Source organism: Triturus cristatus, chromosome 9 (assembly GCF_964204655.1).
Source record: "Triturus cristatus chromosome 9, aTriCri1.1, whole genome shotgun sequence".
Classification (NCBI taxonomy): Eukaryota; Metazoa; Chordata; class Amphibia; order Caudata; family Salamandridae; genus Triturus; species Triturus cristatus.
In genome coordinates this window covers 1227884529-1227902394 of record NC_140592.1, presented here as the reverse complement: position 1 = coordinate 1227902394, position 17866 = coordinate 1227884529, and the positions used below count along the sequence as shown (strand labels likewise).

The 17866-nt window shown below is 44.0% G+C and overlaps 1 protein-coding gene across 4 annotated transcripts in view; it reads left to right on the top strand.

The window, feature by feature from the left end:
* Positions 1-17866, top strand: part of RYR3 (ryanodine receptor 3) — a 2047168-nt gene that overhangs the window by 698085 nt on the left and 1331217 nt on the right. For all 4 annotated transcript variants that reach the window (XM_085627314.1, XM_085627313.1, XM_085627312.1 and 1 more), the window contains 3 exons: positions 2424-2559; positions 6579-6674; positions 12913-13031. In XM_085627314.1, the coding sequence (XP_085483440.1) occupies positions 2424-2559; positions 6579-6674; positions 12913-13031 (351 nt within the window). The remainder of the gene's footprint in view (positions 1-2423; positions 2560-6578; positions 6675-12912; positions 13032-17866) is intronic.

Sequence of the window (17866 nt, the reverse complement as noted above, 5' to 3'; positions counted from 1 at the left end):
TTTTCACTACTGCAAGGCCTACCTCTCCCATAGGATAACATTTGAGTTACCTTATTACATTAAATAAGCTGTAACTTCCAATTGGGAACAGGTAGACAGATCGAGTTTGGTCTCTACAGAATTGTAATTAAAAGCCCTATTTAATGGTAAAGTCGGATTTTTAATCATAATTCTGAAAATTACACTTTTAGAAAGTTGCCATGTTTTTGTCCCAACCATTTGGTGTCTGCTGGCTAATCTTGGGTCACATGACTAGGTGTAGCTGGCAGCTGGTCGTTGTGTATTACTCATAGACAGTGGGAAAAAGGGAAGATAAGTGTTGGCAGGATGGACCACTCTGTTTTAATGAGGGGTAGGAGCTGTCACCTACCACACTTGCACATCACAAAGGCACTACCTGAGCACTCTCACAAAAGGATTGCCACTGGTCTATTATGACCCTAGATGAGCTGGGGCCAGGAAAGGGAGGAATGGGATGCCTGACTCCTCCGGGGTGGTGGAACCCTCTAGAAGCTTTGTCCTCTTCAAAGTGAACACCAAATATAAATATAGGACTTCAGACCGCAACTCTTCAGTGCACTTCTGGAGCTGTGGATTCTGGCAGGTAGAAGGACTGCTGTGCTGCTGAAAGGACTGCCACTTTGCTGCACTGCTGCTCTGAAGAACTACTGCCCTGCTGTACTGACCTGTTGCCCTCTAACCTGGGTGAGAAGGACTGAACCTGCATCAGTGGACCCCAGAGTGACTCCAAGGGCTATTTTGCTGGTCTCCTGACTATTACATCGGGGACAGAAGGTTCCAACAACCTTAAATCCAGCACATGGACTTTTTTCTTCTGTCAGTCCTACCCTGCCAAGTGGTGCCACACCAGTCCTGGACCTTTGGAAGTTGCTCTGCCATGCCATCTGTGGAGCCAGCAGAACTGATGCATCCCCTCTGCTGCTTGGTCCCTCCTGACGGAAGGTCTTTGCATCACAGCCCCATCGGAGCTGCCGTTGCACAATGCAGGCCCTCAAAAGTCCAAGCCCTCGTCAATGGGATCCTTAGTGATGATACAGGATCTCGCACAGCTGCCTTGCAGTTCCTTGGAACAGACACATCACCTCAACTGCACTCCGCATCCTCGATGTGGTACTCTGCAATCTTACGCAACCAGGATTTAAGGTGCTCTTGTTCAGCGGGCCTAGCTGGGTCCCTGTAGCCGTCCTGCGCTCCATTGTGGTCAGCCTCTACTTGTAACTTTGTCCCTGTCTAGCGACCAGATATCCACAGTTGACGATTTGGGCTCTTTGGCACTATTTTTATTGAAATCTTTCAACTTGCATATCTCTGATTCTTCTGAGTAGATTTTTGTTGTTCTGGTCTTGATTTACTTATTAAAATGTACTCTATTTTTCCTAAATTGGTGTGTTTTCACTTTATTACTGTTTGAAGTGCTAGATAAATACTTTACACATTACCTCTAAGTTAAGCCTGACTGCTCTGTGCCAAGCTACCAGAGGGTTTAGCACAGGTTAATTTGGGGTTGCTTGTGGCTTCACCTTGACATGGATTGCAGTTCCTGTGTGTGTAGTGTTTCAACCCCCACAACCCCACATCCAGTAACCCAATTTCTCACACTTAGCTAATCTGTATTCAACCATATGAATCTACAAAGGGCACTATGCTGGAGAAGAAAAGAAGTTACTATCCCTTTAACTATAGTTCTCCTTAATTTGGTATCTTCCAGTGATTCACACGTAACCCACACTCCTCCCCTGCTTTAGAGGCTCATATACATGTATTGACACATAGATAAACTACTATTTAATTATATAAGGATGAGAGATCCGAGCCTGATGAGATGGAGTTTTTAAGATTGTGAATCTATGAAAGTTACTAATGCTGGAGAACTATTGTTATAGATACGTATCTTACTTCATTGATGAAGGCAGTGGGCAGCCATTGAGGAAAGATATGCCTGGTACAAATTTGTGTGAGCATTATACAGAAGGCAATCTGCAAAAAGCAGTGACTTTACATGACTATCATGCACCACACTGTCAGCGTGTCTTCCTTCTAGGTGGTATCACAGGTTCCTGCCCAACATCTATCTATCGCCGAGGTGGTGCAATTGCAGGAGTGAATAAAGACTCTGAAAGTGATACGCTGTAACCCCAGTTTAAAATCACATGAGAAGTCTGAGAAAGAGTGGTTAATATCCTTGCCTAGGGCAAATCAGTACTTGATCTCTTTGGGTAAGGTGAACACTACCAACCTAGCATTTTGTATGTCTGAGTGTACGTCATACTGATAAACCAGACTATTAATGATGATGCAGAAATGTCCATAGAAGTAGCTAGGGAATTCCAAACCCCTCATTTTGCTGCATCCCAAAAGAATTGACTTTCTTACAACATGCCTTCTCTCTGGTATATTTGCAGGGGATGCTGGCCCTGGTGTTGAACTGCATCGACCGCCTTAATGTTTACAGCAGTGCTGCTCACTTTGCAGAGGTTGCTGGTGATGAAGCCGGACCAGCCTGGAAGGAAATCCTCAACCTCCTGTATGAATTACTCGGTGAGTGTGTTCAAGAAATAAGATGTGCTTTGCCACTATTTGTGAAACTTGCATGGCAGTTGGTTTGTAAGTACTGTGGTATGATTTGCAGAATTCACTGTACCACATTTTAAAATAGGCGCTGTGACAATGATTTAAAAGGTGCACAGTCTACTATGGTTTCTGAGCTCCTATACCATTGGATCTTCCATAAATTTGGATAATTGAATCATTGATGTTGTCAAGTAGGTAGTCCCAGCTCAATGACAGCACATGATTAAAGCCTCTGGATCTATGAAAGATGCCAATGCTGGAGAACTGTAGTTACAGGTTAGTGACTTGTTCCTTCAACGTGCCATGGCTGGTAAAATGAATAGTGATATGGTATTTAATAAGCATAGTGCCACCATTTGTAACTTGGATGCTCTCATAGGTTTGTAAGGTGTATACTATACCACGGTTTGCAAAACACGGTGTGCCAAGGTTTGCGTGGTGTGCCACGGCATGTGAGGTGCATCGTAATATGGTTTGTAAAATTTGGTATAAATTACTCTATCAAGGTTTGATGTATTGTGCCATTGGAATAAAACACCATTTGTAAAATTTGCGGTACCATGGTCTGGTTTGTAAGATGTGGTATAGAAAAGGCTTTGGGGTGCTTTGCCTCAGTGTTGCACCGCAGTTTATCACCTCTTGGTCTCTCTAAAAATAAAGTAGTTAACTCTCACTTTGTCCAAGGCCTCTGCATATGTACATAAGCATCTGAATACTCACATGCAAGTGGCCTGCTGAAGGTGCAGAAATGAGTGACCATTCTTAAAGCAATGCAGGTTTCTGCACTTATTTAGCAGGGCCCACCAGCCAGTTTTAGGACCCCCAACAGTGCCTGATCTGTTCTGGCTACTAATCCTGGCTGGTTAGAGAACCCCTTGCCTTAAACCTGTGGAGGCAAAGAACTGGTCATTGAATATTAACACTAATCACCAATATACAGTGCATGCTACTAAATTAGCTGTTTTCCTTTGTCAGGGTCCTACTAATTCTTTATTACCAGTTGTTTTCAAATTATGACAAATCCATTAAAAGATTTTGGAATGAGGTCTCTCACAACTATTTGAGTAGGATCTAACCAAAAATGTTAGTAAAAGCCTTCATTTCCTTCTCTTCGCAAGACACACCTGTATCATTGGTCGGGGTGAAGAGTGATGCTCTCAGCTGTGTTTTCTTAGGTGCACTCAGTATATGTCTAAGTAGCAGGCCACCGGTTAGCTGCAATTATCACATTTCTCCAAAGATCTCTGTATTGAAATATTAAGCCTGAGAATGCTGTTGTGTTATGGTTTCTAACAATCCTGTGCAGGTCTTGGATGCTAGGAGGCAGGTCTGGTATACTCATTTTCCCACCCTTTTTCCTGGCTTCCATGCCGCATCTAATGAGCACCTACAGACTTCATTAGCTTTAGCATGTTCATAATGAACCAGTCTCATTTTGTTCCAGGGTTTCCATTGCTGATGTTTTCTTACTCAGGTGCTCTGGTTGTTGAGCACTTTCAACATGCCACCTTCTCCAGATCCTCCAGAAGGACACCCTCTAGAGAGATAGGTCTCCGGAATCTTCAGGAATAGTTCCACTATAGTGCATGGGAGTTTCTTCTTCTACCTTCATAAAGAGCAGAGATCCACCTTTTGGGGCTCACACTCCAGATGATGTTAGTTCTATGGCCATATATTCTCTAAGGTGTCCTTGCCTTAAGCCCTGATGTTTATACGTTCAGTTAATCATTACACAAATCTACATGAGGTTCCCAAGACCTAGGATCACACATTGATGGCTACATATTCTTATGTGGTAGCAAATCTACAAAACTCACTGTTGATTACAAGTGTGATGAATCATTCACTTATAGTAACTTTGACTCAGATAAAGGGAATTAGTGAATTTTGTGAAGATGCAGCAACATCCATTTCACAGGATAGATATCATATTTATATATGATGACAGATAAGGCACATAAGGCCCATGTATAATACTGTAGTTGCTACTTAAGCCCCATTTATGAATCAGGCACAGAGGTATTCCTGATGGGAACATCTGTGTACGATCACATACACAATGCCCTGGTGTTCCAACACTATAATTTCCGGGCTAGAGAAATCTAGACTGATTTAAGAAGTCAGAAACTCTGTCTGTTAAAATCACATGCATATCGGGCAGAGGCTGCATACACAGCCCAGCCCAGCCTGACCTCCTCTTACAGCAATGGCAGAACATGGAATGACCACCCATGCCTGTCTACAGCTTCCACTGTTCCCTCACACCCTCTCCTCCTTTTCCAGTAAAAGAAGTAACTGGAAAATGGGAGTGAAATTCAACCCGGAATGGAGAATCCTCATGTGTAAAAGGACCCGGTAATTCCACATCTACATATTATTCCCCATTTCGAGGACATACATTTGTAATTGCAAGATGCAGAGGCTCAATTACTGTCCAGAATCAGTGATTCGGTTTACTAGTGAGAATCAGTGATGCTGGACCTAGCAATTTCAGCACCTCTGCACTGCGCAACCCATAATCCGGGCCTTAGTCTTTAGCTCTGTGTTTGGTCTTGAATAATAAATGCTCCAATTGAATAGTACAGAATGATACTATATTCCCCTTCTTTTATCGGAAAACAATTCCTGAAGAAGGCTCTTGAAAATATGGGTATCAAGCAGGGATTTTGCTACAGGGGATCTCCATAAATAATTATAAGCACTGATTAATCCCCCCACTCGTGAGATTCCGGAGCACTTCTTTGAATATATCTTCCACTGTGTTTCATTTTTGCCATATCTCAGGAAGGCCAAGTCTTTCTATGTGACAATAAATATTTTTGCAGCCAATGAAATAGGCTATACTGGCCAATGCCATTAATTTACTTTTAAAAAACTATTAAAATACAGAAAAGTCACTAGAATCTAAGTGACATAAAAAAACAAATCATTCACAAAACTTAGGAGTGAAAAAACGGGACAAACTGCAGTAATGTTAGATTGAAAGCTGACACTTCCCCTTTAAGGGCTTTCATCCTTCCAATATCCCATCATGACCTGTGTGTGGTAGTTACCGCACTTCTTTTTTCTGGCTCCTGGTGACAGGATTTGTGAGCAATTTAGCTTTTTTCCTAGCAAAATATATTTACACCTTGACCTCTAGTGTGTTTTTCTGTCATGTTGTGACAGAAAATATTTCACTTTTTTTGCAAAATGGCACCTTCATTTGTGAAGGTTCCTGCATGTGGGGTGAAAAAAGGCAAGATCAGATCCCCATGATCTGATATGTTTCATACTTTCCCTTCCTGACAGACATTCCAGAAATTTCAATGATTATACGACCTTTTCTATGAACAACTGGATGGACAAGAAGTAGATGTGCATGTATGGAAAGGAGGAGCTGCTGAGACAATAGGAGGCTGTTCACTTGTAAATAAAGGGACCCCCTCTGAAGGCGTATAAGGTCTGGGAGCAAGAGGGGAAAATTAAGCAATCAATTAACAGGCAACTCCCCTTAGACCTATATTATTTTGCATAAGATTGTATCTGATGGGACCATTCCAGTGCTATTAAAATCATCCTGGCACTCAAGTAAAAATAGAGGAAAGGAAGGCTTTTGGGCCAGGTGTACAGCCTCCAGTTCCAGCAGCTTGATGTGGTATGTCATTTCCTTCGAGAACCAGGTTCCCTGACTTTGACAGTGACCCATGTGCGCACCTCAAGTACCTCATAGGGAGGCATTGGGCAACACTGTTTGGGATGGATTGTCTTGCAGATCATTCTCCCACCTCGCCGCCAAGACATGGACACCCTCCCCATCCGCCAGTAATTTACAGACGGCTGGTCACCCTATTTGAGTAGTTTGTCATCATACATAAGAGGGAGGCAGGTTTTCCACTCGCTTAATATTTCTCATAAGTGTTCCCTGCTATCAACATTCTGTACTGAGAATCCTCCATGGACTGTTTCACAAGCATGGCTCTTTGTTGTTTCTCTTCTCTCTGCAGCTGCCCTCATCCGTGGTAACAGAAGTAACTGTGCCCAATTTTCATATAACCTCGATTGGCTGGTCAGCAAGTTGGACAGGCTCGAATCTTCCTCAGGTAAGTTGGGAGTGATGAGTGAGGTGTGATCGTGATAGAGTGGGCCTATAACCCTTCAGTGTATACGGTTATGACGATAGTGGTTACCAAAACCGAGCCACAACTGAACACAATAGTTTAGACAAAGCAGTACTCCCTATATAAATGCATCTGTATATGTGTATCCTGTATAATTCTGTTCTTGGCGCATTAACAATAGCTAAACATGTACTCTACTTATCATTTATGTCACCTTCTACCTTCTATAGGGCTGTAATTTGGATAACTTTGCTTAATCTGCTGGAAAAGCACATAGTGTAAAGGGATTTTTGAACTTATGGTAAAGAATTTTTCTGACATGGCCTACAACACACAATACTCTAAAGGGCAATGTCTCCAAACTGCTTCCACCCAAGCCACGTCTGCATACCAGTGGGGAGTATACACACACACGTTTGTAGAGTGTTCCTGTATCTCTGCTCTGACTCGTAAGACTCACCAAACGCCAACAGGCTATGTTATGTGATAAATAAATTCTGGGATGCTACAGAATGAGGCCTCTTTTGATATGTGCCATCACTACAGCCAGACTAAAGAACGTGACCTGAAACTACTAGAAAGAGCATTATTGGCAGAAGAACAGCCGCACAATTGTTATTACATGTAGTGCTCAAGCACAGCACTCAACCTCTCTATGGCCTTACTGCCCTGAGACCATACCGAATAACTCAATCCTATGCAAAAAGGGAAAAGAGTCAAGTGACAGTCTAAAGAATGTTCAGATAGTTGATATTGAAGTGTTTCCACGAAAATCTTATCCCATGTAAAATACAATCCTTCAATTTCCAATGAAATAGGAACCATAAAATTGTGCTTCCATTCAAAATTGCCTTTTATTGAATCATTCAGTAATCATCCAACATGAGCCCAGCCAACGTGTTTCTTCCCCAGAATGGGACATAATCAGGGCTGAAAGCACAATATAAAATACACACACACACCTACACACACACCTGAAAAGCGCACACACACACCCACACATACACACCTGAAAAGCACACACACATTAATAAGACATGACAGAAGATGCATCACAAATATACATAAAAGAAATCACGGCACCCTGCACCTGGTGCAGGGGGCCATGTTTTTTTTTTGTATATTTGTAATTCAATGTAATGTATTTGTAATGTTAATGTTCTTGAAGAATGTGACCTCTTTTAATATCTCCATCATCTCTGGTGCTTCTGTAACTGTAACAACACCAAGGTGATGGATGGAATATTGGAATTAATCTCAGCCACTGGCAATCGCTTGGACTGCATCCCAGTCCATCAATTTCTGCCCACCATGCCACCTCAGTTTGGACCCAGCCATATGCAAATCAGTCTTGACTCTACTCCAATGGTAGCAATCCAGCGGAAACTGCCAGGCAAGATCATCCCTGAACCAGAACACAGGCAACCTAGGACTGGATAAGGGATCCTCAGCCAGGTATAGCTTTATTCTAGTGGCACAGTGAGCATGGGACCCTTGTCTGGGCATATCCGTTAGGGCATCAACCGAAACAACAGCAAGCTGATGGATGGAATGCCTCAATTAATCTCAGCAGCTTGCAACCGCTTGGGATGCTTCCCAGTGCATCGCTTTTCATCCCCCATGCCACCTCTACGGACGGACCTAGCCATATGCAAATCTGTCTTGACCCTGCTCCAATGGGAACAGTCCAGCCCGAACTGCCAGACCAGATCCTCTCTGAGCCGGAACATCAGCCAGGAAGGCAGGCAGATCAGGTGAGAGAATGAGACTTCTTTTAATACTCGCCATCCTTATGGCCTCTGTAACAGAGTTCACACAGGCCAGACTAAAGAATGCAACCTCTTCCAATATCTCCACCATCCCTGGTGCCTCTGTAGCTGTGTCCAGTCAGAGCAAACCAGGTAAGAGAATGAGACCTCTTCTAACGCCCACCATCCTTGCTACCTCTGTAGGTGAGTTCACGAGACAGGTGAGAGAATGAGACCTCTTCTAATACCCACCAAATCTAGCGCTTCTGTAACCAAGTTCATGTAGGCCAGACTAAAGAACACAACCTCTTCTAATGCCTCCATCCTCCCTGGTGCCTCTGTAACTGTCTCCAGGCAGACCAGCTGAGAGAATGAGATCTCTTCCGATGCCCGCCACCCCTCCACCTATGTAAATGAGTTCACGTGACCAGGTGAGAGAATGAGACCTCTTCTGATGCCCGCCATCCCTTCTACCTGTGTGAGTTCACAAGACCATGTGAGAGAATGAGACCTCTCCTGACGCAAGCCATCCCTTCTCTCTGTGTAAGTGAGTTCGGATGAGAGAACGAGACACCTTCTGACACCCGCCATCCCTTCCACCTGTGTAAATGAGTTCACAAGACAAGGTGACGCCCGACATTCTTTCCACCTGTGTAAGTGAGTTCACAAGACCAGGTGAGAGAATGAGACCTCTCCAGAAGCCTGTCTTCCCTTCCACATGTGTAAGTGAGTGCATGAGATAAGGTGAGAGAATGAGACCTCTCCTGATGCCCGCCATTTTTTCCACCTGTGTAAGTGAGTTCACGAGACCAGGTGAGAGAATGAGACTTCTCCTGACGCCCGCCATCCTTTCCACCTGTGTAAGTGAGTTCACAAGACCAGGTGAGAGAATGAGACCTCCTCCAATGCCCGCCTCACTCCCACCTCTGAAAATGAGTTCACGAGATAAAATGAGAAAATGAGACCTCTCCTGACTCCTGCCATCCCTTGGGAAGGCTGCTCACCCCATTCCCGCCTTACAGTTAGGACGGAGTCCTGCTCCCCCCATTCCTGCCTTACTGCTAGCACGGAGTCCTGCTCACCCCATTCCCGCCTTACAGTTAGCACGGAGTCCTGCTCCCCCCATTCCTGCCTTACTGCTAGCACGGAGTCCTGCTCACCCCATTCCCGCCTTACTGCTAGCACGGAAGCCTGCTCACCCCATTCCCGCCTTACAGCTAGCACGGAGTCCTGCTCACCTATACCTGCCTTACTGTTGGCACGGAGTCCTGCGTGGAAACTGTATTTTCCAAATGTGTACTTTATATACGGATTTTGAAAGCCATGTAATGGAGGCACTTGACCATTACCTTACAGTACATGCAACTGATGAAATCACAGTGTAGAACACAATGGCCTTTATTTGGAGGGAAAGTAGCAAGTCTTTCTAAGATATGAAGGCTACAACCCTAGAAAAAGCAGTTCAGCAAGGGGTAGCCAAACTGGACCATGGCCAAAACTAGATCTCTAGTTCTCATTCAGTATTGCCTTATTTGCAGGACTCCATCGTTGTTTTTAAAATGTGAAAGCAATGACCTTTAGTCTCCAGATCCTGGCAGGCAGTGGTTACAGACTGGTTCTCTGATGATCACATGCCATTTACATCTGTTTTCGCAGGATCTTGGATGTCATTGTACAGCGCTTCAGATGGAGTTAATCCTGTTTGGGTCTTGGTTCTCCAAAAACATATTTGTCAAGCAATGAAGGTTTATTGTAGGTGCTGGAGCTAAGACATAATATGCCACAATGTAATAACACTAAGGTAACTTTCTAGGCAAAGGTACACATATGGATCAATTACAGTTGATATATTCTAAAAAGAAAACAGACGTTCGTAGTGCGTTTAGAGCCAAGAGGAGAGCCCAAATGAAATTATCATGCTTAGCAACATAATTACTTTAGGATGGCAGGCTATGATCAAGTGCTAGAATATGGAGGGATACTGCGAAGAGTCAGAAAATCTCAGATTCTTCCTGGTCTGTTCGGTTTGTCAACAAACCATGGTTGCCACCCTCTAGTCAATGAAAGATAATGTCATGGCTGTCATCTGTCTGCCCTTTGTCTATCTGGAACCCTAAGTTGAAGGAAGGTCATTCAGTGGGCCTGAGCTAATCCATGGTGTCCATGTGAAACCCAAAAAACCCACTCAGCAAAATAAGAATAAGGTTACCAATCGAAACAAGAAAGAAAGGAGTTACTGGTTGGGGCAAGGAAACTGGCCAGCATCTCTAGACCCTGGAGCATCCAATATATTGGTGTGCTGCCATCAGCCACCAGACACTGTCAAGGGGATCAGTTATAGCTCCATCTGTTCTCCCAAAAACTGCACAATGCCAAAGAACGTCCCTGGAAATTGGATGGGGCCTCACAGTTAGCAAGCAAGGGAGTCCAAACCATAATGGGTCTGTATCGTAAAAACTACTAGTGGCAGCCCTGATTTTGTGGTAGCAGTGGCGCGCAAGGCCTCAAGAGACCCACTAGACCAAGAGCATCCACCAACAACAAAGGATAATTGGACCTTCAAGCCACAATACCATAAGACATAACATGATGGTTCCATTGGATACAAGTTCAGCGTGACCCACTGTTGCAATTGAATATACTTTAGGGAATGTAAGGTGAAAAGTGAGTAACCCTAAAATGTATCCCTAACTTAGAAATCGGTAAGATAGGTACACGCAAAGTCGAAGAAGGGTGATTTCTTCAATCTTGTTTAGGCCACGGTTTCTGTACATCACTGGTTTATGCACCCAGCTGCTTAGTAATGGCTTGTGGGTGGCTATAGGGTGGGCAGGTTGAGGCACTAATTTAGGTTACCCAGAAGAGCATAGCCCTTAAGTGTCTCTTATATGCTCTCAACCTTCTCGTGATATATGTGGCAAATTTGGTCCCACGTTAAGTCCAGATCCTCTGAGTGGAAGTTGATATGACTAAACTGGCCGTCTCCATGATTTGGCCTTCATGCAGGTGTTAGCTAACTGGGCGTTGTTGTCGCCATTTGTCTCAGTGGATCTCATCTCCTCCCCAGCAGTCAAGGTACTCCTCTTCCAGGGTTGGCATGGGCGCAGAGTGTTTTCCATTAGTCTTCTTCCAGCTTTGGGGCAACAATGGGGTGTCTATGTGCTGGAACTTTGTTTTTCTCATAGCTGATTCTACTGAATCTCAGGGTGTACCAAGGTGATTACAGTGTACTGGCACCACAAAACCATTTGTTATCCAAACTTTCATTTCAAAAGCCAGCCAGCCAGCCAGCCAGCCAGCCAGCCAGCCAAAGGAATCTATTTATTGGCATTTTCCCGAATGTCCTGGACTTAAGAGAGGAAGTAGCAATACTTTATCAAAAGGGTCTGAATTTATAAATCCCTGACAGAGATCCCAAGTGGAGTTCAGCTTTAGTTGGTTACATCAGGGGACTGGTAAGCCCTTTCATCAAAAAGTGTTTTAACTAGGTTTCTGGAAGGAAAATGGAATTGCAATCAAGAAGTTACTGGGTGCAGATACTATGATAAGCAATGACTGGTTCCGAATCTGTGTGAACATGGAAAAGTGTTTCGAGCTGACTCATTGTCTCTGAGATGGTCAAATTGCTTGTACTAGGTACTTCACCAAGTATGTGGTTTATCAGAAAACAAATAGTGTAGAACGTGTTGATGAATAGCTTGGTGCAGAGTGCCAGGCTCTGTGCCCCTAACATCGCTTCTTCCAATTGTTTTGTGGTATCTGAAAATAACTTTTACGTGCAGCATGACCTACATTATTTGATTCGAGCTGGCCATGTCAGTGTTCGTATTTTTTCTTTGTAAAATTCTATTGTGGATATTAGACATTTTTATGGCAAATCCTCTCAGCACGTCTCTATCATCACTTGCCATATCTCGGATTCAAAGATCCATTTGAAAACCAAACTGTCATCCTTACGTTTTCCTCCTCTGGTGCGATAAGCAGCAGTAACTCTTAGAATTCATTTGACATTTTAACACTTTACAAGTCACAGGCTCCCTCACTCATAATTGGCATTCTCTGGGAGCCAATATGCAGTATCACTAGCGGTCAAGGCTGATGTGGGCATGGGATCCGAGATGGCCTTTCCTCGTTAGAAGAACATTGGCGTACATTGGAAGGGACAGTACGAGGTACACTTTATCACAAATTCCTGATCTGTCCAATGTAAAATAATATTGCCAGCACCTGTTGTAATGGATGTGTCTTTCACCTAAAGACATCAATGAACAAATACACACATATGTGGAAACAGCTGTTCAGGGAAGAGTTGTGAGCTGCATCAGTTGAAATGGAGACAACTTAGATGGACAAAATGAAGGGTGGAACTGGGTGGGTCAAGAGGGGCTCAATGGTAACACGAATACCAGGAGTCTTGTGGAGAGGCACTAGGGTACACACAGTAAAGCACACGTTATGTTCCCTCTCGTTAGGTATCCTAGAGGTCCTTCACTGCATCCTGATCGAGAGCCCTGAAGCTTTGAATTTGATAGGGGAGGGACACATCAGGTCTGTGATTTCGCTTCTGGATAAGCATGGACGTAACCACAAGGTACAGTTTGTATTGGAAATCCTCACTCCTTTTTATCCCGTTACCTGAATGTGTGTGCATCTCTTGAAAGAGCTTCATTTGTCTTTTCCCACCCTATAGGTCTCACTCTTTTAGAATCTATCGATCTGTCTATCTAGAATCTATCTATCTATCTATCTATCTATCTATCTATCTATCTATCTATCTATCTATCTATCTATCTATCTATCTATCTATCTATGTATCATCTGTCTATCTATATTTTTAACTACGATTATTCAGATAAAAACACAAATCCATTGAAAATGCAGCCATACAATTTACATATAGCATTGACTACCATTAAAAAGATCAATAATGTATCATAAGCAGCATGATATGAATATCTTTGTAGAAACCACCCACCACGAGTTTGCCTTGTAACATGGCCACTGTTGCTCATTAGTGGCACATCGCAATCCTATGTATACCTAGGTGTACATAGGAGTAGCCTGATAAGGTTCAGATACTCATACTGACACTTGACCGGTTTCCACCACACTTTGTCTTTGAACTTACAGGATGACCTCACTATTGTCTCATTTGCAGACAGTCTGCATGTTGTCATTGCAGTTCTCTGTGATCTAGCCTATGCTGCCTTCTGAGCAGGCTTATTGTAGTTCAGTACAAGAGTCAAAGAAATAGAAAGTGCTCAAAAGTTACTCTTTTGTCCCACAAAATGAGAATTTATCAGAAATATTGCTTTTATTCCCTTCTGTACACATAAAAGTTGCGCAGGGTAAGGTTCCATGTCTGAACCTGTAGTACGACTTCAATAAATGGAATGGTCTAATTAGATTGAAATACAGTTCTCTTCACTCGTGTATTTTCACCTCCAGGTACAGACAGGTTAATTTAACGTCAAGTTCTTCACTCATCCACCTTGATTCAATCAACACCCAATCTGTTTCCATGCTATTAGTTTTTTTTCATATTATTCTTGGAAGGCCATAGACCAGAAGTTTGACAATCATACACAATAAAAACTAGTGCTGTATTCCTGCCACACAAAAGGAGTATGGAAAAGCTTCACATTAAAAGTGCTCGATCTCCCTTATCAATGAGTCCCTTCTGCTTACAAGGTCGCCTGCTGCCAGTAATGTTACCTGTGGTGTTATCCCATGTGCCAGTCTGATTGTACTTTATCGGAGCTCTGGCCTTATCCTAAGAAAGTCTTCAGCATGTTTACGTTTCCTTGTAACTATTTTGGGACAGTCGACTGAATCTTTCAGAATGTGCCTTGCAAACACAATGCTGGAGATGAACGCTTCCAAGGTTGTCCAACAAACTGTGGTATATCAGTTTCTGTCACGTTACGTCAACAGTCATCTTCATCAGGACAAACTGTTGATGCAATGCAGGTTCAGCCTGTAATGTCTTACAAGATAGTTTAAGCTTCTCTGCAAGGGTCAAGCAAATCCTTACATGAACAGTCGCACATTAATATCCTGAGAAAATATTAAGATTCAGCAGAAGCCCTCAACATCTAAGAGATTCCTTAAAGGAATAAATAGATGTGTTCCTTTGTCAAGTGTCTTGGGCTAACTTTATGTAACGATTCCTATATTTTCTAAAGCTAACCAAAGTAATTAACAACAAGGTGCCAAAGGAGCAAGGTAATAGTCATCCTTATGACTAATAGGAGTACAGTGTCTATGCTTTTTAGCCCTCACCCAAGAGATTCAGCCAACCCTCAGTACTTATACTAGCTCCGGCCATGAGATGGGAGGTAATCTGTGGGTCTTTTAAAGAGCTTCGGATGCTGCATGGGGCTCAAATGACTTGAAGGACGGAGGTCGTGGAGGTGTGTCCTGTAAGGTACAATTGAGACTCTGTCTTTTCAAGGCCTGTTTTAATACAAATCTGTAGGAGCAGTGCCAAAAGGTGTGAGAGGGGCTTAAAAAAGTGGAGACTAGGTTTCAGTGCAACACTTTGCAGCTCATAAGCTATGTTATGTTATATTGAATACATGAATTAACTTGGCAATTGTAAAGCACAACAACCACCTCAAGAGGCATCTTGGTGCCAATATGTTGATATTGATAATTTTGATAATCACAAATATTGATTTGTATAGCGCACTAGTCACCTGAGATGGTATCCAGGTGCTTAGGCATGTGTGCAAGTGTGTGATCCCCAAGCTGCTTATATGAAGAGCCAGGTCTGTAGTTTCTTGCAGAACTCCACAAGTGAGGAGGGTCTTATGTGCTGAAGGAGGTCATTCCAAGCCTTGGGTGCGATGTAGGAGAATGAGCGACCTCAAGTTTTCTTTTTGTTGATGCGGGGACTGTGAGCAAGTAAAAGTGACGCAGAACTTAGGTGTCTGGTAGGTTGGTGAAAGTGTATGCAGATATTTCTAGTTCTTTATTGTGTAGGGCTTTGCATGTGTGTGTGAGAAGTTTGAATTGGCTGCACTTGTGAATGGGGAGCCAGTGAAGCTTCTTGAGATGGTGTGTGATGTGGGTGTGGAGCGGTAGGCAGAGTATGAGTATTGCAACGGTGTTTTGCATGGGCTTGAGTATGTGTAGGAGTTGTTTGGAGATTCTGGCATAGAGTGTTGCCGCAGTCCAGCCTGCTGGTGATGAATGCTTGCATGATGGTCTGTCTGGTGTTCTGAGGCAACCGTTCGAAGATCTCTCATAGAATGCATATCAATTTCTTGGTCTCTAATGTGAAGGGTGGCAGCCTGACCCTTTGTGTTCTATCCGGGATTAAGCAACAGATCCATTTGATAGCGGATGCTTGTTTGCCAATCTCATGGAGTCTTCTGATGATGGTGTTATGGGAGACCGTGTTGAACGCCGTGGAGAGGTCGAGCAGGATGGTGGCTGCTGTTTCACCTTGGTCTAGGATGATTCAAATGTCATCAGCAGCTGCAATAAATGCTGTTTCAGTGCTGTGGTTCTTTCTGAATCATGATTGAGTGTAGTCTAGCAGATGGTGAAGCTCGAGGTGGGTTGTGAGTTGCTTGTTGATGGCCCTCTCAATCACTTTGGCTGGATAGAGGAACAGGGAGATTGGTAGGGAGTTACTCAGTTGATTCGTGTCATTTGTGGTCTTCTTAAGGAGTACGGTGATTTCTGCAAATTTCCATTCATCTGGGAAAGTGGCGGACGTGATGGAGGTGTTGATGTGGGTCAGGGTGGCACTGATTAGTGATGCTCCCAGGTTGTAGATGTAGCGGGGGCATGTGTCCATGGGGTCCCCTGAGTGGATGGTCTGCGTGATTGGCGCTGTGTTGTTTCTGGTGAGGGTTGTCCATTCGTTCAAGTGACCATCTTGGTTTGTGGTGGGTAGGTAAGCAACAAGTTCAGTAGGGTTGGGTTGATGTGCAAAGTTGCTGTAGATGTTTGCAATTTTGCTGTGGAAGAAGTTGGATAGATTGTAGCAGAGTTGTTGGGAGGCAACCATGTTGTTGACAGTGGCTGAGGACGAGGTGAAATCCCTAACAATCTAGAAAATCTCCTTGCAGCTGTTGGAGCTTCCTTCTATTCTGTCCACCAGTGCTTTTTTGTTGTGTCTCTTATTTGCTGGTGATAGCATCTGAGTAGCAGCCTTGTAGGTAGTTCTGTCAGTGATATCGTGGTAGCTCTCCATTTCCTTTCTTGCTGTTTGCATTGTCGTTTGGTGTCTCGGAAGTCTTCGGAGGAGTAGCTGGCCTGTTTTTTTGATCTACTAGGTTTGTTGGGTGCAAGGGAGTCTGTGCCGTTCTTGATCCAGTTGTTGATGTTCTTGTCGAGGCTGTCTGTGGGGCTAGCTTGAACCATGTTGAGGGCGCTAGGCCAGTCTGTGTGTGTGATTTTGCCTCAGCAGTAGCTTGGAATGCTGAACCTATTAGGGGTGTTGACTTGAGGTGTGTTGATTTGGAAGTGGATGATGGAGTGGTCGGTCCATGTGAGCGGTGTGTTGGAGTTTCATTTGATACTGTCGCTTGTGGTGAAGATGGGTTCAAGTGTGTGTCCTGCAGTGTGTGTTGGTTCTGGAATGAGTTGGGTGAGTTTGATGTTGCTCAAGCTTTCGAGGAGTGCTGTGGGGCAGGAGTTGTTCGGTCTTCCAGGTGAAAGTTCAGGTTACTGAGGAGAATGCAGGCTCTGGAGTCGCTGGTGAGCGGAGGGATGAAGTTGGTGAGGAGGTTGGTAAAGGTAGCTTGTGGTCCAGGTGGACGATTGGCAAGGGTTCCGTTCAGGGTGAAGTTTTTTGAGATTTGCATCTTGAAGTACAGGTGTTCGATGAATAGGGTAGCGTCCTCTGTGGATTTTGTGCATTTGACACATTCCTTGTAGATGATAGCGAGTCCTCCTCCTTGCTTCTGAAGGCAATCATGTTGAGCAATTTTGTAGCCTACTGGGATTGCTGTGGCAATGTCGGGAGCTGAAAAAGGATTGAGACAGGTCTCTGTGATGAAGATGTTGGGTGTGTAGCTACTCAGCAGGTGTCATATTTTGGTTGTGTGTTTGCTGAGTGATTGTGTGTTGAGTAGCATGCGTGCAAGTGGATATTGACATGCAGGTTTGCTTGGTGTGTGTTTAGGGTGAAGGTGTAGATGTTGGTGCTTTTGTGGTGTGTGTGTTGGAAGGGGATGTTGAGGGCACTCTTTGTGTGGGGAGGTGTGGGTGAGTGGCTGCTTGCGAACTGGCAGTGGGTGCAGGTGAAAGCTTCTACCATGGTGTGTGGCGCAACAGCAGTTGGGGAAACAGCGTCTAAGGTCGAGCGACCTAAGGAGTGCTGCAAACTATACTATCGCTGGGCGATGATCGGACCACGGTTCCTGTTGCAGTGCACTGTCCAGGCATGGATGGACACAGACTGGCTTGCCT